This window comes from Hippoglossus hippoglossus, chromosome 10, assembly GCF_009819705.1.
Source record: "Hippoglossus hippoglossus isolate fHipHip1 chromosome 10, fHipHip1.pri, whole genome shotgun sequence".
Taxonomy (NCBI): Eukaryota; Metazoa; Chordata; class Actinopteri; order Pleuronectiformes; family Pleuronectidae; genus Hippoglossus; species Hippoglossus hippoglossus.
Genome location: NC_047160.1, coordinates 23,963,980 through 23,989,338, shown reverse-complemented (window position 1 = coordinate 23,989,338; position 25,359 = coordinate 23,963,980). Strand labels below are relative to the sequence as shown.

Here is a 25,359-nt window from a genome sequence, read left to right as displayed (position 1 = left end):
TCAGCAGCACCACATATGTGAGGTGTGTGTGTGTGTCTGTGTGTGTGTGTGTGTGTGTGTGTGTGAGACTCCAGTGAAGTCATGAAGATGGGTCTGGGTGAGGAGCTGAGATGATTAGACCACCTACACATGATTCATCGCCCAGTCGACTGAGAAGACTTAGTCCGTTTTCAGGAATTCGGCTGGTCCGTCTTATCAAAGATCTCAGGAGCGGCGATTAGGGACCTTTGATTAAACAGGAACGCCGCTTGATTCAATTGCAGTTAATTAAGTATGAGTTAATGCACACATCATCCGTGTTGTCTGTAAAGACCGGCAATTTGAAACCTCCAACCTAAAGCTAGAAATCAGAGAAGAGCGGGAACTATAGCTGTGTGCAGCCTTTGATATCGATGTGTAAGTGAGGAAACTATTTACGTGAGTAACTGTAGAACATGAGGCTCATTGATGACCTGTGGTCCAGATGAGATCGCAGGAATGTTTAACCCGTGGTCAATATGTTGAAAACCCTGTGGCCTGATTGACTCAGTGATTAGAACAAACAAGGCTGTGATGTGGTGAGAAGAGTCGCAAAATGTTGTTATGTGCGTGAGGAGCAATGATGCAAGAAGCAGATAGAACGGAGGTAAAAAGCTGGAAACTCAAACCAAGTTCAAGCCACAGGACACACTGCAGGATGTTACATCAGGAGAAACTCCCCTCAAACTACGTTTTAATCACAAAAACACATCCAGTCCGGTGATCCCCCCCGCTCTTCTGTGTCATCCTCCTACAGTTATAGAGGATCCAGAGCTGCTCGGGCTGCATTTTTCTGTCCGAACTCATCCAAGCCCATGGGTGGATCACTGTCCCTCACACACACATGGTTGTTGCTTGATTACAGATGTGCAGTGTTAAAAACCCAGCAGCACCTCACTGCTACATGTAGCTGCACCACCTTCCAGTCATGTTCAGGGGACTGATATGAGTGTGTGATTGAATTTAAGGCTGTTGGGCCTTGGACAAAGTGTGTGCTCTGCTCAAGCTGACTCACGATCTTATTGCATCAGAATACCTGAAGGAAACATCTGTAATTGATCAGGCTGTTCTCACCCAGATTTCGTAGGAATGACTACTAAAAGCAATGCACTAGAATTCGTATGAATTCCACTTAATCGTGAGTCAGGAGGCTCGGGGACACGTTAACCTATGAGCTTCTCTTTCTCCGGGAAAACCAAAACACATTGGGGACATTCATTTTATTCTTTATGGGAAATTAAATATTTTCCTCATTTAAATGTGTTGTTGATCAAATTTGAAGCAGAAAATGTTATTTTTATTTTCATGATCTTCTTTCAGATGTTCTGTATGTTCTTTTGATGGTTAGTTTTCTTTTATCGGATTTCTATTGTTGTTATGGTTGTTGCTACGGACGCTTCCCTCGCTGCCACCATTTGATTAACGTTGGACAGAAATTGAAGAAAATGATGAAATTAAACAAGCAAACTGAAAACTCGGCTGCAGAGATGTGCACAACCTGTGAAACTTTGGACGGAAAAATGACAAATGTTACGTAAGCTGCTTATTCTCCGATGTCTGCACGAAGGATTTATCATATCCACCGTTCAGATAGATGCTTTGTCATCGTTTTCTGAAATTGCACGTTCAGCTGTTCAGTCTCGCCTCATTTCCCCCAGTTTGCAGCAAAGAGTTGTCGATTTGCGTAACACGACTGACAGTGCAGGAAGCAATCACGAGCCATTAAATAGCATTAATTTGGTTGCTGGTGGCTTGAATGCAGAGTTAAGTAATGATCCCGTCGGCCCACTGAGAAGTCCACTGCAGTACAAAGGACTCAATTAGCTGCTGGGATAAGTGCAGCTCTATTAGCAACAGCAGAGGATTGAGTTCATGGAGAAAAACACATTTAGCCGTAAAAAAAACACTTGTTTGAATCTGACTCCGTCGTGAAAGAGGGCGACTACGGTAAATACAACACAAAAACAAGCAGTGTGAGCTTCTGAAAGAATCCCTCGTCCACTTACTTCTCATGGAACAGCGTGCGCTAGTTCTCCTTTAATCTTATCACATCTTTGATCCACCCACCTATCGGGGAAATTAAAGGCCCTCACTCACAAATTCTCCATTAGCTGGGAAATGTGTGCACTGGCCTGGTTGTCCTCGCCAAACCTCCACGTTTACCAGCTGTGGCCGAGCCGAGGAACAGGACCAGACGACGGGAACGCCCAGTCTGACTCCAGGTCAGGGGCTGGGTTTAGAATCTGGCATCTTTTGATCTCGGTATCTTCCTCTTGACAAACACAGTTTTATATCAAGCAAAGGAAAGAGTTTATTTGATCATTTAAAGAGACGACACGCAACGAGGATCAGAGGCCAGATCTGCAGGCAGGATGTTGGGATTGTGCGATTGTATTCAAGCCAACAGAGGCAAATGCATTCTTGTAAAGATCGTTTTTAATGGGATTTCTGCTCGTGCAGACTGATAAGAGATGGGAATGATCTGTGACAAAGATCCATATCCTCCAGAGCTCAAAGACACTTCAACAAGACACAAAGCGGATGATTGTGTCACAACAATCTTATCAGCAGTCCAGTGTTCCTCCTCTCGTGTACATCTAAGATTTAAAATACCAGAAAACAAGACTGTAAGTGCAACACTTTCTAGTTTATTATAAAAAGAAATTTGCTCTGCTCAAAAATTAACCCAGAGGTAAATGTTTTGTCTAACAATATAAAGCAACCAGTCATTAATGTGTTGAATTGCAATTTTTCGATGTATGGAATAAATGTGCTGGTATAAGTCTACTCTATTTCTCTGTATGACTGTTTGTGTGATAGAGACTTTGATGGTGTTGTTGTATGTAAATGAAGGTTTTAGTATTTGGTGTGTTGTAGATTTAGTGTGTATCTGCAGGCAGGACTGCAGATGGAAATGAAGTGATATCTAAATCTGGCATAAATCATCTCTTCTCATTTTGAGATGAAAGTTTTTGTGCATTGTTGTAAAAATTTCGCTAATTAACAGATGAAGAAACACAGATGAAAACCTCCATGGTGGAAGTAATTAACAGAATAGGAAAAAGAGATGATTTAAAAAAAGGCAGAAGTTTGAAGAGGATTTTTGTTCTAAGACGTCACAAACCACAGTTTGATCTATTTGGTCTGGTTCTGCTGCAAAAACCTGATTTCCTTCTAAATGGTGTTTATTAAAAGAGAAAATTAAGAAGTCAACCACGACTCTAAAGTCGTATTGAATGGGGGTTCGGTCTCCCAACGCATACCAACTTGGGAATCATGAAAGAAAGAAAAGCAGAGGTTGACTAACTGCATCCAGTTGATAGACACGGACATGTCAGTTTCCACTTCTCAGCGCTGAGCAAACAGAGCGAGCCGAGAGCCGCCAAAACTCTATCCCCCTTAATCTCCCAGCCTACATCACAGACCAGGAAGCAGCCAGACAACCCCCGACCCAAAGCCAAGGGCAAGCAAGAGAGCACACCTTCGACTGTGGAGAGCAAACAGGGGAGCGGGGGGGATCTATATTTCACAAAGCGCACCGCGGCACTCAGGGTTTGGCATAAGTAAACAATAGCACTAGCAGGCCCATAATGGATGGCACCGTTCCTTTTTATACAGTAAATAGATGTCAAACAGTGGTGGAACGCTGCGACTAGATTACAAAGGATTTGCAACACCCCACCCCCCCGGATCAGTGAAGAATTCCTCGCTTTGATCTTCCACCAATTAGTCTGTGATTCCCTGTGATTACTAGAAACAACAGCTTTCTTCAGCAGCGCCTGAAAAATGATGCGTGGCCTTTAACAGTTTCCTAATTCTGTGAGGAAACAGCGACTGAGCTCTGGTTTGTGTGATGAAGAACATAAGCTGCTTTCAGACGTGCACGGAACTCTGGACATTTCCCTCGAATTTTCTGGAGGGACTGGATGTGAGAACGCAAAGGTCCGAAAAATATGATTCTGCGCTATACAGATGATATTGATTTGACATTTTCCTGGTGTTCTAAACACGTCTGACCCCGAGAATCTCCTGTCACATTCTTCACATATGAAAGGAAAATATCTAGAGCTAGTTTTCTGGACATTTTCAAGTTTGAAAGCGGCTAAAGTGATGAATGGACAGAGAATTCTCACCCTAATCTGCACTCGGGTTTATGGAGCTCTCTAGTTTCAAAATTCAACTGTTTAACTATTTAGAATCTTCCAAATGTTTTATATTTTAGAAATGCTCTCATCTGTATATTATCACATAAATGTTCATGGGACAAGAGGATATTTGTTTTTAAGTCTGCAGCACGTTGCTAAATCTCATCTGAACGTGCAACAAAGAGAGGAACTGCTGTCTGTTCACTCATGAGCACCTTTGAATCATATCGTCCTTGTGCTATGATTGTGTCGTGTAAACACGACGCTCATCATCCCGTGTGAATCAGTGAGAGTGAACGCTAACCCCCACCCCCCCGCCTCCTGCAGCCGTGAGAAGCGGTGACGCGCCGGGGTTTGGCGACCTCAGCCGTCGCATGCTACGGAAGAAGATGGCAAAGATAGATGAAAGAGCGCCTGCATGTGAGGCTGCAGGAGAAGAAGACGAGATGGGGGGGTAAGTCTCCAAAACAATTCCATTACGGACGCAGTAAGTGCAGGCAATAAGGGTCTCCTCTTCTAGGTCCTCATCAAAGATCCAGGAGGCCAGAAGGGAAATAATGCGCCAGAAAGCTTGAACCAAATCGCTCTCGGGCATCAAAGCATCGTCATTATCTCACACAAATACACACAAACTCCCAGCGTCTCAGAGCAGCAGCGTAACGCTTTGATGTGCATTTATCTGGATGCTGAGAGCCGGTGTTACTGGGCCACCATGTATCAGGCTGTCGACCGAGTTACAGTACGGCTGAACAAGGCCGATACCGATAGTTTCATAATGTTTCTTTGAATGTGTCCGTGGGGAAAAAAGAGGATTTCACACCTTGTGAAGTTCTATGAGACACATTTTGATTTTGGGAATATGGGCTGTACAAATAAAAATAGATTTGACAATGAGCCAACTTGCACGATGCTTTATGCACAAGGAGCCTGAAACTTTGCAGATGGTATTTTCCTACAGTGACATGTCTGAATGTCTGCCTTGAAAAAGGCCTGGACATCCCATCAGGCCTGTGGCAGCACCACATGAGAAACAATCAAGAGAAACTCTGGAGAAAACTCACGCAAACACAGGGAGAACATGCAAACTGCTGTGTTTACTGCTCATTCAGGACTTCAGGACTCTTTATCTTGTTGTCAAGATAGAATATTTATCATACTTTATAAGTTCTGTATGTTAGAGTCCAGTTCTGACAAGGACCAATATATCGGTGTAGACAGCCTGAAACCGCAGCACTCGCCTCGCCTGCATCCTTCTGTAAGAATCAGGCGACGCTTCCTCTCGGCTGAGTTTGTTTTGCCTTCGCCCTCATTCTCTTAAATGCCCATGAAGATGAGATGGCTGCGTGATAAGTGAGAAGAGAAGATACAGCGGAGGGCAAGAGGAGCAAGTGTGCCTCCTCTCCTCTTCTTGGATTTCAAAGAGAGGCGGGTGTGGGCGGGTCGAGGAGGGAATGAATGGACATGAATGGACTCAGGTGATCCCTGTCACATTTTAGTTACATCACACGAGAGATGAGCAGTCATGAAAATCTACAGTCTCTCTCTCTCTCTCTCTCTCTCTCTCTCTCTCTCTCTCTCTCTCTATCTATCTATCTATCTCAAGTTCTTTAATAATCATGGAATTACTGAGAAGCTTTAGTGTTATCACAGCTCACTGCGTTTTGTGTGTGTTAGCATTTATATGCACTTGACGCACACACGCCATGCAGGTCTGAGCACACACACACACACACACACACTGCACGTCAGCAGTGAAAATTCAGCAGATGACAGACAAAGCTCTTTTGTGCCACATTAATAAGGCTGACTTATTATTTCTTATTGGCAAATTGTTCTTATCTCAGCATCTTCCAATAGCATCATTCACTATTTGGCCTCTAGCTTATCTAAACTGATGACTTCAGAAGTTAATGTGCTCTGGCTCCCTACAGGTAAGAAGACATGAGTTACAGTTCTACACATCTTTCTGCCAATGACCTGCATTTGGTTTGTGAGAGATTTCAAAACAAAAAAGGACTTCATAAGGTTTACATATCAATATATTATCATTTTTGATCGACCACAGCTTGGACTAAGGGTCCAGGCCTGAGGGTCTTGGACTGAGTTTGCACTATAATGAGACTCTTTTGCACTGATGATGGGAGATGTGTGAACTTGTTTTGCTTATTCACACTTTGTAATGTGTTGACAGATGTGAAGTAGCCTACTCCAGAATTTTTAGCTTCCATCAGTGTTGTGCTGGCACTTAATAAAAATGTGTTTTTTTGTTTTTCTGGGGCCGTTTTCAGACTTGAAGCCCGGAGAACGTTTGCACAATCGGGTTTGTAGTCTGCTTTTCACTTGTGAACAACGCAGCAGGAGATTGTTTACCCAAGAACAGTAAATGACGATGTGCCGTGTCCCTTTGTCAACCGATTAATAAACAGAGGAATTAAAATTCATATATGTGTCAAATTTCATCAACAATGCACAAACTCCACGTACAGCACAGTTGTTGATCTACACTGTATTTGACTCCTTTTTTCATCGAGCTCTTTACGTCACATGCTGTGCAATTCTGTGGCTGTCAGCTCATCTTGGCACCGTTCTCCCACTGAGGCAGAATTCCTATGCATGTATTTTTGTCTTCTTTTATTTTGCTGCATTTCGTAGTGATTCGGATTGTGATATTGGGGGAGTTTGGGTTTTGTGCCAGGGGGAGGCCTAAGGGCTTGCCCTACATCATTCATTATGCCCTTGCCCATCAAATAGCACAAGCTGTACTGCGTTGGAGTCATTCCAAGAGGGCTCTTGTCATTAGCTTGCCACTTGGCGGCCAATTGCTGGAGCAAAGGAGACAAAGGCTGCAGTCCACCCCTGCATGCTCTGATTGCTCCGAGAGAGAGAGAGAGAGAGAGAGAGAGAGAGAGAGGGAGAGAGAGAGAGAGAGAGAGAGAGGGTGAGAGAGAATGGGGGCCTCTTTTTTGGCATGGCGGAACACAGATTCTAGTAGCAGGGTGGTTGTTTGGTTGTTTTGGCTCAGGACATCCAGGACAGAGGTAAACGGGGTCTCTCTCTCTCTCTATCAGTCCTGTGAGTTGCCAGATGATTCATGGCCCTGCAGTTTGAAGGAGTTTCCTCATGCATGATTTGATTAGGCGGGGTAATAGTTAACATCCAACCCAAGGACAGGCAGACAAAAACAGAGAATACTTTTGTAATATATTTTTCTGTCACTTTAACTCCATTTAAAAAGAAAAAAGTACTCAAACTCTTCATAATATACCTGCCTTTGTAGTCCTGGCAGGTGTTTGATGCGTCAGATAAACTAATTATCTTTAATAAAAGTGAGGGACAGGAGGAATATCACTGGCAAGTCTACAGACATGCCAAGAGCATAGGAGATCTATTGTCCGCGATTTTGACGTGAAGTAATGACAATAAATTAAAGGATCTGTCTTGATCCTCTCCCTCCCCACCGGCTCTTTTGCCTCTTGCTCTCCCAGCTGGTGGATTTTGCCATGCTGTGGTCCTCCTGCGCCTCCAGGCCCTCAGGTTATTTGGATATTGTGCGTGGAGTCAAAGCCCTGTCAATCAGATAAGCAGTGACCCTGCAGACCCGGCAGATAAGACGTTACATGGCGAGAGGAAATGGCAGACAGCGGGGGACACAAGGCCCGACTATGAGCGTTCGCTGAAGCGAGACTGATCACAGCGGCTCTTCAAACCCAAAAAAGGCTGCCAAGATTGGAAATATATTGCCTGTGTGCGTATTTCTATCAAATACAAAATTGACTGAGTCTGATTTACACCTTGTTCCCAAGCACTTGTCTTTTCATCTGAACAAAAAAAAAAAAAACACCCAGTGTGCAAGGAGTTACAAGTTTGCTCTTAAAAGTATGAATGATGCTCTGTAACAATCTTATATTGTGCAAACACAGAGTTATCAGAGTAGTGGTCTGTGTTCAGAGTAGTTTACTGAGTAATATTTATCCAAATCTAAAGAAAAACTACATCAATTACGAGTCTTAATTGTCGCTGATAAACACCCAAAACAAAGCGCTCATGCCACATTTAACATTCTCAATAAATAGCTTGCACATTCTGCCGCTCCAGACCCACTGAGGTGGTAGGAATAAGACAAACTTGCCAGTCATTCTGTTACACTGGGAAACTACAAAAGGATGAATGAAGGGCGAGTCTTTGTTTGGGATGGCAGCTTTTGGGTGGTCCGCAGGTTGGAAGCCCTCTGGGAGGGATCAAGGAGACCTCCACATGTAATACCAATACGACGACCTGTTGAAACAGGGCCGACACTAATTCTGCTGTCGCAACTCAGCCACAACCAAGAATACATGTTCTCCCCCCATTTGGAAATTCAATTTTTCCACAAAGCTTTTACTTTTCATTCTTCCCATAATTAAATGATTGTGAGAAAGGTTTTGGAAAGACAAACAGATTCTCGCCCATGTCTGAGTGAGAACCTCAGATGTGTTTGGGCTGCGGCAAACGCCTGAAGTCACACAAAGCAAACTGTTGATTTGAATAATCTTGTCCCAAACACACAAGCCACATGATTATCTGCAGAAATGTTTCCCGAGCCCACACACTTTCATTTCAACACCCGGCTTCATTCTCACACAACACTGACGCAAATTTAGGTCTGGGAGCTGCCCAGGACAAGCACGGCCCTCGACTGCTGGCCACTGGGCCGACGGTTCAGTGCTTCTCTCAAGAGCCCCTTGATGCTTGTTGTTGAAGGAGGGGAGAGAAGTATTCATTCAGACCTCCTCCAAAAACAGTCTGGGGGTTCAAACACATCAGTCACAAGCGCTCCTCTGAGTGAAAAGGGTTATGGCTGCAAAGATCAGAACCCGTGAAGCCAATTAAACTCTGTTTTCAAGTTATAATAATAATATACATTTTATTTATATAGCTCTTTTAACAATACCTGAAGCCACTTTAAAGGATTACAAAGAATAGAAAGTAGATAATATCTTTATATATAAAAAATACACATCATAATTACACATTAAGAGCAGTTAAAGTATAAAGTTTAAAACCTATTTTAACTGATATCTTTTCTCAGTGTGCTTTGTTTAATTACGTCACATGAACATCTGCATAATTTTTAATAAACATGAGTACAGCATATTTGAATTTGCAATGTGTATTTAGTTTTTTCTTACATTTTATGGACGTGATGCTTCTAATAATTTGATGGATTGATCGAGCTCCTGCTGATTTACCTTTTGACGCCACGTTGCCGACTATATATCACGAGCTTCACATCATGGTGCCCGACATAATTTAGCAGATCTAATTGGAGTGCACGCAGGCAGCCCGCCCACCGGTGTACTGTAGGTCTCAGGATGTCAGAGGACTCAGGTTACAAGACCCACCGCATTCTCTGTGTCGCTGAGGATTGTGGTTGGTTTAACTGTGGGTTTTTTCCCACACTTCACCCTTTATCCTGGAACACCTCAGTGTTTGGCTCTGTCTTAGCACACTTTTAGCCCTTGTTAGTCTGGGCCAGTGCCAAATACACATGTCAGACTTACCAGGAGGGTTCTAATATAGAATAAAGTACTGTGTGCTGTATAGCCCATGCATGATCATCATAAAATAAACATTAGATTCATGCACATGTATAATACCTTTAAGACATTGAGGCTTTGTGTGTACATGTTTATAATTTGAAGACCTGACTCACAGAGCAAGAGGATGCAAAGATAAACTCAGAAGTGCATGAGGGGCTGAGAGTGACATTTCTCCACGTGAGAGTAAATAAATATCAGCAGATTTAAACAAGTGGCTGAAGCATGTACCTGCAGTGCCCTCTATTGCCCAGAATGGAGACTGACAATATACCACTGTAATAAAAAAAGAAGAACTATTTCTGACTGAAACATTTTCTTTATGAAAACATATATAAAATGTTATATTTCAGTTTGTAGGCTCACCCTGATCAGAGTTTGCTTTTTTAAGTAAGTGTTAGTAGTTGATCTCCATCTAAGACGTGTATTAAGATTCTCAGTCGTCCAGGCCACATCCAAGAGAAGTGAACTTGGTTGTCGAGTATCCTTGATAGTTTATATACTTGTAGAGTCAAGTTTCTCTCAGATAACACTAATACGTCTTGGTGGGGGTGGACAATACAGGCTCATCAACTGTGGCAAAGTTTTCTCTCAACTGAGAGTGGACCATGCAGCATTACTAAGTACTACTAAGTATTTTTAATGTTATATTTTTTAAATATAGATGTATTCATTATATTTCACTAAAATAAAGTCAAAAATGTGTAGTTTTGCATACAATGAGTGACAATGTACATGTGAGAAAACTCCTTTATTTTAATATCTTATTTATGTTCCTTGTAGTGGTGAAGTGGTGTCTTATTCATTAGTTTAATTATCTGCATATAATGAGTGACATGATACATTTATTTAAAATCTTATTTATTCACTTTAAGGTGTTGAAGTGGCATCTTATTTATTATTGTCTTGATTTTTTTATTTTAAATTCAATGAAATAAAATACATTAAAATTAAATAAAGAACAAAATGTGTAGGTTTGCGTACAATGAACGATATATTTATTTAATATCTTATTTATTAACTTTGAGGTGTTGAAGTGGCGTTTTATTCATAAGTTAATTTATTTTCTTTTAATTAAATAAAGTTTTAAAATGTGTTCGTCTGGAAACAATAAATACAAAATAAAAACACTAATTTATTTCATGTGTTAGAAGTTGCGTCTTTTTCTCTGTTTCATTAATTTATTCCCGCGTTAATACGTCGCGGTTTCCCGCCATCTCCAGTTTGCTGAAATTGACACATCCGGTTTACCCGGAAGTAAGCAGAATTCCCAAAGATGGCGGAGCAAGGTCCGATGGCCATAGCGATGCGGCTACGAAACCAGCTCCAGTCCGTCTACAAGCTGGACCCGCTGCGGAACGAGGTGAGTGTCGGCCGCGGTGGAGCCCCGCGGCCCCGGGGAGGAGCCGTGCGGCGGGTTGGAGCCCGGCGGCGGCGGGTTAGAGGCGCGTGTTTACCGGGAGATCGCTGTGTTCTCCGCGGGGCTGATGGAGAGGGAGAGGGATGCTGGAGAGAGAGGCGGCTGTGAGCATGCGTGAGGAGGAGGAGGAGGAGGAGGTCACACCCGTGTTGTTCTTCATCACGTCGCCCGTTAAAGACCCCGAATTCATCCGTGCTCCGGGATCCAGGCGCCGTGTGAGCGGAACTGCTGCCGACTCCGGGGCTCCTCTCTCGGCTCAGCGCGCAGCGAAGTCACCGCTGAGTGAAACAGGAACAACAACACCACGTTGTCCGCGGCGCGAGTTTGATTCGGTGTCACTTCGCTTCCAACTCGACTAGAAAAGCAGATGTTTAACTACTTTTTTGAGTAAATGAACACGTTCCCACCTTCCTCTGTTTCCCCCGGGTCCACTTTCCTCGTTACACACACGGAGGTCAAAGGTCAGCACCGGACAGCAGGAAGTAAACATTCAGCTGTTTGCTCTTTAAACAAACAAACTGTGAGCCACGTCGTGTTATTACTCTGAAGTTCACTTCCTGTTTCCTGATCATGCTTCTACAATGGGACAGACGCAGAAATGAAAATAAATAAATAAATAAAACAAGAAGAAAACAAGGATATTGCAATATGATGAAAAGAACAGTTCTGATTGAACTATTCTCCATTGAAGGATTTTACAGACGTGAACTTTTCTTGTGTTTCTCATGTGTCCAAATCAGCAGAACCAAATTTATTTTTTCCAAATTTTGCATTTTTTAAAAGCTAGATGTCAACTACAGTTATTGTAACAGTTAACTTGCATTACTGGTCATGAGCCTCTAAGAAGCAGTGGTCATTCTGGTCGTGTTTCAGATCTTTATGGGAACGTGGAGGTGACTCAGAAAGTTTCTCACTCCTGCCTGTGTTTGCGTTTCCTTCTCGTGTAACTCATCCACATGGTTTGAACACAATCTCAGACGATGCTGTAACAACTTGACCCGATTTGACCCAGACAACTTTTCTACTTTTTAAGAATTGTGAGCCACTTTTCTTTGTGTTTCTTGACAGGAGGAGGTGAAGTTGAAGATCAAGGACCTGAACGAACACATCGTGTGCTACCTGTGTGCCGGTTATTTCATAGACGCCACCACGATTACAGAGTGTTTGCACACCTGTGAGTTTTGAAACAGATCCTGGACGTCTGTTCTCGTGTTGTTTATTTAATTATCACTTTTCAACAGGATGTTTTCTGGATAATACAAATTCAACATCTTTGTTTCTCCGTTTCTGCTCTAGTCTGTAAAAGCTGTATCGTGAAATACCTGCAAACGAGCAAGTATTGTCCGATGTGCAACATCAAAATCCACGAGACGCAGCCGCTACTCAACCTCAAACTGGATCGAGTCATGCAAGACATCGTCTACAAGCTGGTGCCTGGACTTCAAGAGAGTGAGTATAACGTCTAATGTCTGTGGTAGTGAGTTGTAACAGCTTAAAATCATAGGTAGACAGAAATCTTTTATTAGAATTTAAATGTTAATTTGTCAATCTACCACGTTTAGGGTTTTTAATTGTTGTTTAATTAGTTGTATTGAATCCTTGTTCTTGTTTTAACAGGTGAAGACAAAAGAATAAAAGAGTTTTATCAGTCACGAGGGTTGGAGCGAGTCATCCAACCTGCCGGGGACGGTAAGTCTCAGGCTGCAGCCTCACTTCTACATCTAAGTTATAAAATGCATCGCTGCTGCTGCGTTTGAGTCTGGACGGTACTATACTGGTGGTTAAAATTAATTTGATCTTTTGTTCGTCAAGTTAAATATGTGTCTCTCCTCCCTCCAGATGCACTTCCCGATGCTACAGGTTTACCGTACACAAGCTTTGACCATTCGAAAGCTCACTTCTACAGATACGACGAGCAGGTTTCACTGTGTCTAGAAAGACTAAGGTGAGTTTCTGCTGGATTTATTTAACTGATCTGTGGGGGATTTTCTTGCCTTGTTATTGACTTTAATCTGATAAAGTGTGAATAAGAACGTGACTGTGTTCGTATGTGTTTTTGTTAATTAAGAGTTTCAAGTTAAACTCGCCCAGAATAATGTGTATTTTTTCTGTGTCGTCTCTTCACAGTTCGTCGTTTGCTGGAAAAGATAAAGCAAAACTTACTCTTCAGGTGAGTCCTTCATACCAATAAACAGTCTCAGACACATTTAGGTAGAAGTTTACTCACAGAAACAGTTTGAATGCCTTGAAGCGACTTAGCTCAAAGGTTTGCTCGACTGTGGATAACACGTCTGCATGGGCTCATTTAATTAAAGTAATTTTTCTACCCTGATCTGCTCAGCAAGTACATGGCACATCCGCAGCCTCAGCAGAAATCAGCTGTGTGAGCTGGTTAGTGTGGCTGCAGATGAAGCCTCATAGCAAACATGGATAAGTGGGAATCAGTGAAGCGTGTAATCTTTCTCCATTTCCCACTTAAACCAACTCATTTCTCATTAATTGTAGTGAAGTTGTTTTACAAAGTGTTGTGGTGTTTCCAACCTACGTCTTGGAGTGAGAGCGCCACAGTGTTGAATAATGTTTGTGTCCATTAGTCCAAACATTACACAGAAATGTGTCTATGTCTAAAACAGACATGAAAGAAATGGTGGCAGCCAATAATGTATATAATTTGGTGTTTCCAGCGATTCATAACTGACAGATAAAATGTTATTTTGTTCATTAACACGGCTTCTGAATATCTAAACTCTCCAACATTTCCTCTGTCCTGTGAAACAAATCCTGGCATAGAAATCCTTTTATAAAGAACATTTAAAAAATAACCAGAGTTTACCAAAGTGCTCTAAGATATAAATGTGGGGACATTAAGGAATAATCAAAATACAATAAAATGGAAATAAAAGGCTGAAAAGTGCAACTTGCAAACACATGATCCCCTTTACCTCTGAGCCTCGACCAGGGAACGGCTGCTCAGAGGATCTGAAGCTCTGAGAGGCTTCACCTCTTTAACACGAACAAAAGAACCTTAAACTCAATCCTTAACAACTTAATCCAAACACACGACTTGTGTTAAAGTCCTCTCTGCTTGTTCTCTATCATCACCGGACTGCAAAGAGTGTGTTCAGCCAGCAGGGGGCGACCTTGTTTAACAAACAGCCTGTGTGTGGCTCTGCTGAGTCTCAACAAATCAAGACTCAGAGTTTCTCTTTAAATGTTTTCACTGTGTTTAGATTATAAATGTTTTCCTGTATTTGCAGAGCTTTGAAAGCGTTTTCTTTTATTTCAGTCGAACTGACTGTTTTTGTGATTTTAATCTGGTTTTATTGAGGTTGAACAGTTTTAACATAAACTGTGTTTTATTGTTACATCTGATGTCACATTATAATAATAGTAATGGGAACATGCGGTTTTATTGGTTCCCTTCCAGACTCATGCTGTGTACTTCTCTTTCACTCTATCCTGAAAGTGACGTCCAACCTTTTATTCAAAGTTTTTAAAACCAAGGTGTAAACACGCCGAGGCTTCAAGTCGGATCAGTTTCCTGAGAAACGCTGATTCCTGCAGCGCTCTGGTTTAGAGTTGTGACTCTTAACCTTTCTTACATGTTACTTTCTCATGCTGATTGGACACGCTGTGTGTCCATTCATCCTCCACGCTTTTTACAGAGTGGGGGGGGGGGGGATTTGGTAAATGATATTTCTGCCTCGGCTTTAGAAGAAATACTGTCTTGTACTGACCGCGGGGGGAAAGGAAATTTAGCTCTAAGGCTTAATAGTGTGTAATAAGTCAAGTGAGACTGGAGAGCGTCCAGCAGAAACCTGGGGTTCTGTTAACCGTAAATCTGAACAGTAACAGGAGTGCGCCACACCCTGTCGATACACTTCTCATTATTAGTTTGTTTTTCTTAACGTGCTTGGAAACGTGTTCAGTGTCGGGGCAGACATTTAAAAGCTTTTTATAATGTTTAGATTTAAAATAGAAGTTTATAGACAGCAGCCAGTTCTGCTTGTGTTACAAGCAAAACTAAAGAGATTTATTTATTGACGGTCAGGTTTTTTTTTTACTTTGAGCGGACGGCACAGGCAGAAACGTGAGTCAGCGCTCTGAGCAAAAAGTAAATTCTGCACCAGTTGATTCTGTTGACGAGGAGTTAGTTGACAACGTGAGAGCGAGTTTCCACCGTTCGATCGCATGCGGTGCAAATAAGAAAATCAGGGAAACGACACAACAAGCGTCCTGGTACTGAAGTGATGGAGCCTTTTTATTTATTTTTAACGAGTTGTTGAATGGTCGTGTTGCTTCTCTGCAGATTTATAGTTTTTGCTTGACCTTCTCTCTGCAGCAGAAGTTTGTTCGATGCTCCGTCCGAGCTGAAGTGAGACACCTACGGAAAGTTCTCTGTCATCGGCTAAACGTGGAAAAACACCAGGTCAGTGCGTCAGTATCAGCCGCTCAGGAGAAGAAGACGTTTTAATACAAATTGCACGTCACTAAATCTCCTTAAAAGACAACCCACATCTTGTATGGAAGAAAAATGATACCAATAATAATTAGACTTGCATAATTTTACACTTTCCAAATATACTTTTTACTCTCTATAAGAAAGTTATTAACCATTGTCATTTACTCAACTTTCACTGAGGTCCTATTGGCTAAGATTTTAAAATATAACAATGATTCACATCTGAAATTAGCTATTGTAAAATCATATATTGGGACAGTCTGTCACGATAAACTTTATTAATCATACTTAGACGTAGCAACATGACTTCAACTCAATACTTCATAACTATCGCACCTTTTTATTACGAATTCTTAAAGGTTCACTGTGTAGGATTTAGTGACATCTAGTGGTGAAGTGCCATGTTGCAGCTGAATACCCTTCACCCCCCCCCCCCCCTTCCAAACATGAAAGAGAACCTGTGGTAGACTTCAGTTGTCATAGAAACTCAAAAGGTTTAGTTTGTCCAGTCTGGGCTACTGTAAAAAACATGGCCGCCTCCATAGAGAGGAGCCGCTCCTGATGTAAAATATAAAGTATTTAAATATGAAGAAAACAACAATTAGTATAATTTAGATTAAACACACGAGTGAAAACGTCACCGGGATTATTTTATATTAAATTTCTGCCAATAGATCCATTTCACCTAAATCTTACACACACGACCTTTTTAAAGAAAATGATGAAATTGGCCAAAGATGAATCATCAGTCGAGCGCTCGGAGACAACATGTGTGTTTTCTTCCTCAGAACATCCATCCAGACCATAAATCACCAAACCCTTGTCAGCCTTGTTTACGAGCGTTTAATCCCCCTTGTGTGAAATGTTTCTCATTAAACCAAATTACCACAGTAGAGACACTGAGATCTGAGGCCGGGTACAGATTTTCTCTAACTAACTTGTCTGTGGGGAAAGAAGAGATTTCCTGTTGTAAGATGCTTTTTTTTTTAATTTTTTTTGTGCTGGGAAGTGAAATCTGAAACAAAAAGGACATCTGATGTTTTCATTATCGTGAATCAGATCCATTTAACAAATGAGTTCATGATGGCCACGGAATCATCAAGAGAAACTTGCCTGTGTTTTGTTTTTTATTTCTTCGTTGTCGCCTTTTTTAAGGAACAGAAATTGAGCTCCCAGATGTTCACCTTTTACATCTGTTTGTGTGGTCTCTCCCCCCACAGGTCCAGATGTTGTTCAATAACGAGTCTCTGCCCGATCACATGACCATGAAACGATTATGGCTCTCGCACTGGTTTGGCAAGGTACAGTACAGCCAGTGTCGACTCGTACCAATGAATGTCGAACATTCCTTCACACATGAGCACGTTCTCTGTTTTACTGTTCGGGAGAAAGTTCGCTGATGTGTGGAGGCAAATAGAAATTCTTTAAATTAAACATGATCTCTTTCTCTGTCTCAGGCTCAACCGTTAGTGCTTCACTATACCATCAAGGACAAAAGGACCAGATAGGATTTGTTCTCAGTCGGGAGGAAAGCTGTACATATTTTGTACCATACATATTCTATTTTAATAGTGTTTGTGTACATATACTTATTTTCCTTGTTTTGTATTTTTGAAAATAAATTTGAAATGAGAAAAAGAAGTTTGAATCACTTGCTTAAAGATTTTTAAATATACATATATTTTTAATCTACATCTGCAAAGAAGCTGTGTATTTTACATTATTAGCACAGGCTTTTAACATAAGTATGTATATTTTATAAGTTTATACTGATTGCAGTTTCATTTAATTTTAACTTAATTGTATGACCTCAGTAGTTTCCTACTTTTGATGCAGCATATTTCTCTGCAAAGTTGATCTATTGTCAATTATTAATATAAGCGTTTTCTAACCCTTATGATAAAGACATTTAATGTAGGCTTGATATTTTACAGTTCATTAAAAGTCAATATCGTCAAATATAAATACTGAAATGTCTGTGAAAGGCTCATCTGCTTTTTAAATGTTAAATTCAGGCAAAGACTCGCACTTGATCAGAAACCTTTTTTTAAAGTAATAGTAGATTTTCATGTTGAATTAATTTACAATTTAAAATCTCAGATGCATCATTTTCCTACAAATCAAAGGAATATGTAAATACTCTTAAAGTGACGTCACTGGAGCACAGATATAAATCAGGAAGACGATGTTCCCTAATCGTATAAAAGTTCATCTGTCGTAGAATCCCCTCTGGCTGCAGCGCCAGTCCCGAGTCTCTGGATGTTTCTGTTTCCACTTCATGCCTCTGGACACATCGTCTCAAAGTGCTCGGCCTCCGTCCTGTTTGTGAGTGAACGGTTATTTTAAAGTCCTGACTGCGGCCACGGATTCTGTCTCGTCCTTGTTCCATTTCCGTCCGGCTCTGCCTCTATGTCTCGGCCTTGTTTTTTAAAATAAATCTTCATCCCCCGGTTGCTGAGCCTTCGCAGATTTTTCGTTGCCACCGGAAGTTGTTGCCACCGCCGGGCTCCTCGTGGTGGGTTTCTCTGTGATGTGGTGGAGGTGGTCACAGCAGACACACTATTTTAATACTGATGTTCTAAAACATTTAGATTTGTATTCTTATCAGACCATTGAAACTTCTTCCACTGAGTTTCAAACATGGTGGATCTTTTAACAGCAGCTTTGCAGAACCTCCTCCTGCACGTTTTAACAAATCTTATCTTTCTCTTGAATCGTACTTTTTAGAATGTGTTGCAGATTTCTTTTAGATGTTTATATGATGAACTCTTCTAGATGCATGTTTATTTATTACTTATCATGGCTTATGATATAACTATTAAACTATATAGTGAGGATTTAGTTCTATGTCAAAGTAGATATTTATACAATCCTTTATTTTGTTTTCAATATTTTGTACTTCAGTTTGGTTTTAACCTTTGACATTTAAACATCCTGTTCATTTCCATTTGATTCAATATGGTAAATTAATGAAATTGTCCACAGAGTAAATCATTTTTACGTGACAAACCACTTTAACCTCAACTTTTAACAGGACTGATCTTTCTTCTGTATGGACAGTAGTAATTTACTGTTTATAGACCTAGTTTTAGTTTTTTGTTGGTGAAATTAAAGTATTATAACAACTGCATTTTAAAAGTTCATGCAAATGCCTCTAATAGGTCAAATGAAGCGTTCCCACAAAGTTTGGATTCTTGCAAGAGTCCAAACTTTCTTGCAGCCCAGTCCAAGTCCTGACTTTCCCTTTTCAGTATGTGCCAAAGTTCAAACATGCTGGGCCCCACATTTCCAATAATGCAACTCAATAGCATCTCTCATCAGACCCCTGCAAGCCAAACAAATGCCCACATCTTTGGATCTCTGTCCTCCCCAGTTTGTAAACCAGGGCTTTCTGCTCTAGATTTATGAACTGCGAGCTCAGCTGGAGATAACCCTTGTCAGGATTTCAGAAAGCTCCCTCCGGCGCTCAGACGATTCGGTGTCTGTTCACAGGCTCCTTATGATGTGTAAACACAGCGTCATGTGTAAAACCGCTGCCCCTTTAAGCAGCATTCTTGCCATTACGAAGTGAAAAAAAAAAAGCAGCTAAGCCAGCTGGCATACCGCCTCATCTTTTAAATGTTTATGTGACACACTAACTGTGGTGATATTTTATTGCACGTTTTAGAGGCCTTGCCGAGGAGAGCGTATGGAAAACGCTGCGTTCTGCTGCGAGGGGCTTAACGAGGATTTCTCTTCCACCCCCAGACTCAAACCAAACCCAATCCTGTGTCCATCCCTCGACCTCTTTATCTCTGCAGGCCTCCATGTGTCTGTTTGGCTCGGATGTCAGAGACAGTGCTGCCAGATCGACACTAGGTGGCAGACTTGGTTCTTTGCAGACACGAGGACAGAGGAGGAGGAGGAGGAGGAGGAGGAGGAGGGCTGAGCTTTGATGTGAGTGAAAGGAAAGACTGGTAACCTGACAGGAGCTGATACCAGACTGTACACAAGCCTTGTATCTTATTCTGTGTCCATGCTCGCTAAGTAGCAGCAGAATCACTTTCAACGTTTCAGCTGCACGTTACTCAGTCGTAAAGAAATGAGCTTTTAGACACAGTAACACAGTGAATATAGTGGATTGTTAACATTTGGATAACGTGTTTAATCCTTCTGACATCAGGGCCTTCAGGTGTCTTAAAGGTCAAAGGTTAGAATTGCAGTTTAGATCTTTATCAGGGAAAAAACAGTTTTTGATTTTAGTGCACACAGATTAATAACCTGGAAGAAGAAGGCAGCAGTGGACTAACTAAACAAAAAGGAGGGTATTTGTTGTTAAATCTTATTTTCCTCAAACTGTTGTGTTTATATATTTTCCCGATGACCTTGATAATATCTGGAAGTTAATATGAACCTTTTTTCTTTTTAAATCAGGCCCCTGTGGCCAATGTTTCTAAATGAATATTAATACAACCTCCATGACAAGCTGCACACCAGCAGCATATACACACAGGCACATGCAAATTACATCCAGGCTGATAAAGCCTGAGCACGTCCCCGCAGGGCACTTTGATGATGGGGGAGAAAAATCCCCAAAATGAAGATTTTAGGGCTCTTGTTTAGTCTCTCTCTCTCTCTCTCTCTCTCTCTCTCTCTCTCTCTCTCTCTCTCTCTCTCTGCGCCTTTAGGGCTTTAATTTCCCCTCATTACAATACATAGAGAAGTGTGCATGTGAATGTGGCACCAGACAAACAGCCACTAAAGTGTGATTATTTTAATCCAGCTTTTGAATTTAATGTTGAAAATTCTACTGATCGGCTGCTTCTATAATAATAATAATAATAATGTTATTATATTCAAACTGACCACTATACCATATATTCTTCCATTTTAAAATGAAAACCCCCCTAAAGTAACACAACACATTGCTGTTGATAGAGACGGTGGCACCATGAGAGAAGATCCTGTGTGTCTCAGACAGAGTGATGCTCTTCTTTATGAGCGCCTACACTTTTATCAGCAGGTTTAGGGCCGAGGACTTAAACCCATTTGTTCTCCGACTTTATTTAAAGCTCCGTCCTGTGTGTTGTTCCTCCTGCCAGTCCTGAGTGGCTCCACAGTAAAAGGCCTACTTGACTTTTCAACCTCCCCGATTCCACACGATTGCTTCCATTGTGAGCGCCAGCCTGCTCTGTCTCACCAGGAGAAACATCTCCAGCTCCAGCAGTTACTACTCTACTCACACATTCTCATATTCAGTTTAATTGTAGTTTAATATTTTTTAAAGAGTAATTGAAGTAGGCATTTAATTAGATTCCACTTCATTTTGAAAAAAACAAAAATTCCTATAATTTCTTTAAATCATCAGTTATTATTATAATAATTATTTTGTTATTTTAAACATGTTTAAGGTGTAAATACAGAACAGTGCAGTCTGCAGTACATCAGACTATAAAAATGCAAATGCCACCACAGTTACTCCAAAAACAGGAATCACCTTTCCTCTGCCCCATAGAAATTATTATTAATATTATTATTATTTTTATTATTTTCAATAAAACATTTAAAGCTGAAAAATGTGAATTACCCAATTTATCTCCTATAATTAAGCTTCTTTATAATCTCAACTGCTTCAGTTAATGGCTGTTAAACTTTTTAATTCTCAAAGAATAGTGCATGATGTGTGGTTATTACCTTAGTGAACGATATATATTTATTTTATTAATCTGGGGAAGCAATTAAGAGAAATATAGAAAATAAATTAAACACATTATAATCCTGTTGTTTGTATTGAACACCAGTGAAAAGTCCTAATTGATTTCGAATTAAATAACATTTGATCGTTTAGTCTCTCGCTCACACACACACACACACACACACACACACACACACACACACACACACACCAAACTCTTGATCCCTGCTACAAATGGTCAGTGATGAGCAGCAGCAGCAGCACGTCGCATTTCCACTGCCTCCCCATTGAGGTTTATTCATTAGGATCATCACACGGACCCATTTGCTATTCATGGGAGACTCCTCTCTTTTTCTTTCCCCTTCTCTCCAAACAAACCCGGGTGAAGAGTGGCAGATGCGTGCCATTATTGCCCACGGCTCGGTGGAGGCTGTTTTATGTGCGCCAGAGGCGGGTTAACCTAATCAATCATGTCGACTAGTTGTGTTAAAAAGACGAGTGGTCGTGCAGAGAGAGAGAGAGAGAGAGAGGGAGGAAGAAAACATATGGCGTGAGGGGTGGAGGAGAGCTTCTCTTAACACCGCAGCCAGACCCGGACCTTCTTGTGACAAGATGTATTGAAAGGCGGCGCAGAGAATGGGAAGAAAGAAAGCGGACGGCTGCTAATTGAAGTCATGGCACTTGGAGGCTGAAAGCAGGGGTCAATTATTCAGGAGCCACTTTTTTAACCAGGCAGAGCTGAGCTTCAGGCTGGAAGCCCCTGTTTTGTTTAACCTCTGAGGACAAATCCACTGGTTATTACACTCTTATAATAATCAAATTGAATATTAAAGTGACTGTATGTGGTCTAACATTCCTTTAGGTCCCAATGACACCCACATAAAACACGTAAAATCCCCTTAAAGAAAAGAAAACAACCGACAGTGGCCTCCCTTAACTTTAAAATGTCTTTTTAAAAATCCCTTTTCTTATATTATAATCATAATAATCCCAATAATCATACGGACTCATCTGTGCGTAATCCCTCATCTTTCTACTTTAGGATTCTTAAATTCTATGAGTAATGAGCGCAGGAAAAAAAGCTTCTTTGAAATATCATATAACCTTTATTTACATAGATGCTGATTAAATAGAATGTTACAATAAAATTATCGCATAGGATGTTTGATCTATGTACAGAACTCGGGGCGCGTAAAAGTTTCGCAGTCGCTGGTGACGGCGGTGCGTCCTCGGCGCAGCGCACAGGCCCGCATGCTCTCACACACGTTTCGCTCAGGACTGAATTTTTTTTTTTTTTACTCTTGAGGTGTGATGTGCTGAGACATCGACCCCGAGCTGTGCAGGGACAAACCAAAAAAAAGGGGGGTGGAGGAGAGGGGGTGGGGGGGTTCATTTAAATATTTGGCAGATCCAGACAGAAGAATGCGCGTAAATGGCAAACAACAAAAAAATAAAAAGTAATTGCACAACTTTCCACACACCCCTCCACAAAAAAAAATAAAAAGAAACATTAAGATGTTTACACACTTTTCAAGTCTTCCTGTACCATAACAGTTAAGTCAGTGTGTGAGTGGAGCAGATATTCCTGTTGGTGAAAACTTAAAAACGAACAAGTCCGATTAATAAATTAAAATGGAGGAAAAAACAGAAGAAGAGGAGAAAAAAAACTTTCCTGAAATGTTGATATTCTCCTTTTTGTCAGTATCCGTGCAAAAGTTTGGGAAGAAAAAAATGCCCCCTTTTTTTTTTTAATATTCTTTTTTTTGTTGCTGTTGCTTATGAAAACCAGACGCGACTGTCAATCGTCCACCTCGATTTCCTCGTCGTCCTCCGAGAATTCATCCGTGGTTTGGTCTCTGGACGAGGAGGGCGACTGGGGGAAGGCCCGGTGTCCTTGCGAGGTCGGGGAGATACTGGGGGACTCGGGGCCGCCACCCTGCGCGTCGTCAATGTTTTCCATGGTGACGAGCTTCTGCAGCGTCTGCGGCGTGATCTTCTTTAGCGACTCCACGTCCGCCTTCATCTCCTCCAGGTCCCGCTTGAGCTTGGCCCGGCGGTTCTGGAACCAGGTGATGACCTGCGCGTTGGAGAGCCCGAGCTGCTGCGCGATCTGGTCGCGGTCGGCCGGGGAGAGGTACTTCTGGTACAGGAACCGCTTCTCCAGCTCGTAGATCTGGTGGTTCGTGAAGGCCGTCCGCGACTTTCTCCTCTTCTTCGACGTCTGCCTCTGGCCGAAGGCGTTTACATGCTCACGACCTTGGGGAAGAAAACACACACATGAGGAATGAGACAACCGCCAGGGCCACATTCACCCCCCCACCCCGAGCCACAGCAGCAGCAGCAGAGGCCTGTCCTCGCTCCACAGGCTTTCACCCAAACTTAAATCAAAAATATAAAATAACAACAACAAGAACATTCTATAAGAACTTGACTAAATCATAGCATTTACTGGATCCCACTGGAGAATTTGTTTTCATACTATAAACCAAGAATTTGACCAAATACCTGCATTTTTAGGTAATACATTTTTTTACAGTGGATCAAAATATACAATACGCATGAACCATTTAGCTTTATCTGTCAGTCTGTGGCTCTCCGAGCAGCTGATTGGCTCGTTGACACCATGCAAACTGGTGTATTAGCCACAGTTTGTGGTTCATGCGTAAATGTTGCCTTTTCGTTCCACACACATGCAGCTGCCCTTGCATGCCCACACTACAAGTCAAAACAAAGCCCAGCTCGCAGTGAGTGTGGCGACTTCCTTCCATCAAGAAACGCTTTAAAAGTTTCTCTATCCCTCTGAAAATACGTATTTGACATGCAAACGGGTTTTTACCTTCTGCTGCCTGGATCACGCTGACTTCCAGACCCTTAAACGTTTTGCTGGCCAACTCCTCCAGCGCGCACAGCGGCGAGGAGGGAGTGGTGATCCCGTTTCTCCCCGAGTTAGAGCCCGAGACTTTCTCCAGCACTCTCGGCGGACAGATACTCGCCACCGACTTCTTTACCGACGGTTTGTTAAGGATATCCTCAATGCTGAACGGCGTCAGCGGCTTGTTGGAGTTGGCCGGCGGCGGCAGCTGGTCCAGGGGAGCCCGTCTCCTCTCCTCGCCGCTGGACTGCAACACAGAACCTGCCTTCATGTCTTTACTAGAGGTCATCGCAGTCCCCGAACAATCGCTGCTTTCGCAAAGTTGATTATTTCATTCAAATGGTCGTTTTTACGCGTCCACACGTGTGTCCTCCGCCGCTCGAACAACTCCCCTAAATGTTGCCTCTTAAAGCCGAATGCTGCAACTTAGTTCGCCTGAGACTTTTCCTCCAAAACAACCATGCTCCTGGCGGAGTTGCAACGGCAACCGCTCTGTAGCTGTTCCCCTCAGAGATCCGCAGTTCCTCTGCCAAGCTCCATGTGGATCTTTAGGAAGTAGCGGACTGGAGGGGGTGAATCCCTGCAAGGAGAAAAAAGCTGTCCCGAGCAGCAAGAAAAAGAAAGCGACTGCTAACGAGTTATTGTTGATTGGGCGAAGTTCAATTAGAGAAACACTACACTACTTGCTGACCCGCTGCTGCGTCTTAAAGGGCCGGACCATAATAACTAATTGGACGTGGGGAATAGGAGGAGTCTGTTGCTGCCGAGGAGAAAGATGCCCCTGAAATGTTTATGCATCTGTTTCCCTCTGCTGGTCTGTTCTGCTAGAAAGGGAGAGTTGATGCCCATTAGAATTCTGCCAGCAGCATTATGGTAAAGTTTGGAGGGACACCGAGCCAACAATGGTCTCCAGCCGTGATATCCATTTAGTCATTTAGCTGCGTAATTACGCACAGGGCGTTTATGCGTAATGTGCGCATTAGACACCGTGTTGCACGGGGATTTGGCTTTAAAGTCACAATGAGAACATTTAAGGAGGTGATTTTTGAAGTTTATTAAAAAAATACTTACAAATATTTACAAATGGACAGAAAAAATAATCCAGTTTAATCCATTGTTCCACGTGGCAGGTGGTGGATTATAGTCTTTGCAAAAATTATATAATTTAAAGGCAGAGATTAAAGAACTCTCA

General features: G+C 41.9%; 2 protein-coding genes across 4 annotated transcripts; one reads left to right on the top strand and one right to left on the bottom strand.

The window, feature by feature from the left end:
- The first annotated feature begins 10,955 nt into the window (after nucleotides 1–10,955).
- On the top strand, nucleotides 10,956–17,262 carry pcgf1 (polycomb group ring finger 1). 3 transcript variants are annotated; one of them, XM_034598646.1, is made up of 9 exons: nucleotides 10,956–11,102; nucleotides 12,228–12,333; nucleotides 12,456–12,608; nucleotides 12,777–12,848; nucleotides 12,999–13,104; nucleotides 13,287–13,329; nucleotides 15,505–15,588; nucleotides 16,842–16,922; nucleotides 17,079–17,262. In XM_034598646.1, exons 1-9 carry the CDS (start codon nucleotides 11,016–11,018, stop codon nucleotides 17,127–17,129), a joined length of 783 nt encoding a protein of 260 aa, XP_034454537.1. In that variant the 5' UTR covers nucleotides 10,956–11,015; the 3' UTR covers nucleotides 17,130–17,262. The 3 variants fall into 3 exon arrangements, with proteins under 3 accessions (XP_034454537.1, XP_034454535.1, XP_034454536.1); XM_034598644.1 differs by having other exon boundaries at nucleotides 15,502–15,588; XM_034598645.1 differs by having other exon boundaries at nucleotides 10,983–11,102; nucleotides 12,231–12,333; nucleotides 15,502–15,588.
- Nucleotides 17,263–22,385: 5,123 nt separating this feature from the next.
- lbx2 (ladybird homeobox 2) lies at nucleotides 22,386–24,861 on the bottom strand. Its single transcript, XM_034598033.1, has 2 exons — nucleotides 24,132–24,861; nucleotides 22,386–23,551 (listed from the first exon to the last, which is right to left on the bottom strand). Exons 1-2 carry the CDS (start codon nucleotides 24,454–24,456, stop codon nucleotides 23,094–23,096), a joined length of 783 nt encoding a protein of 260 aa, XP_034453924.1. The 5' UTR covers nucleotides 24,457–24,861; the 3' UTR covers nucleotides 22,386–23,093.
- Nucleotides 24,862–25,359: the final 498 nt, after the last annotated feature.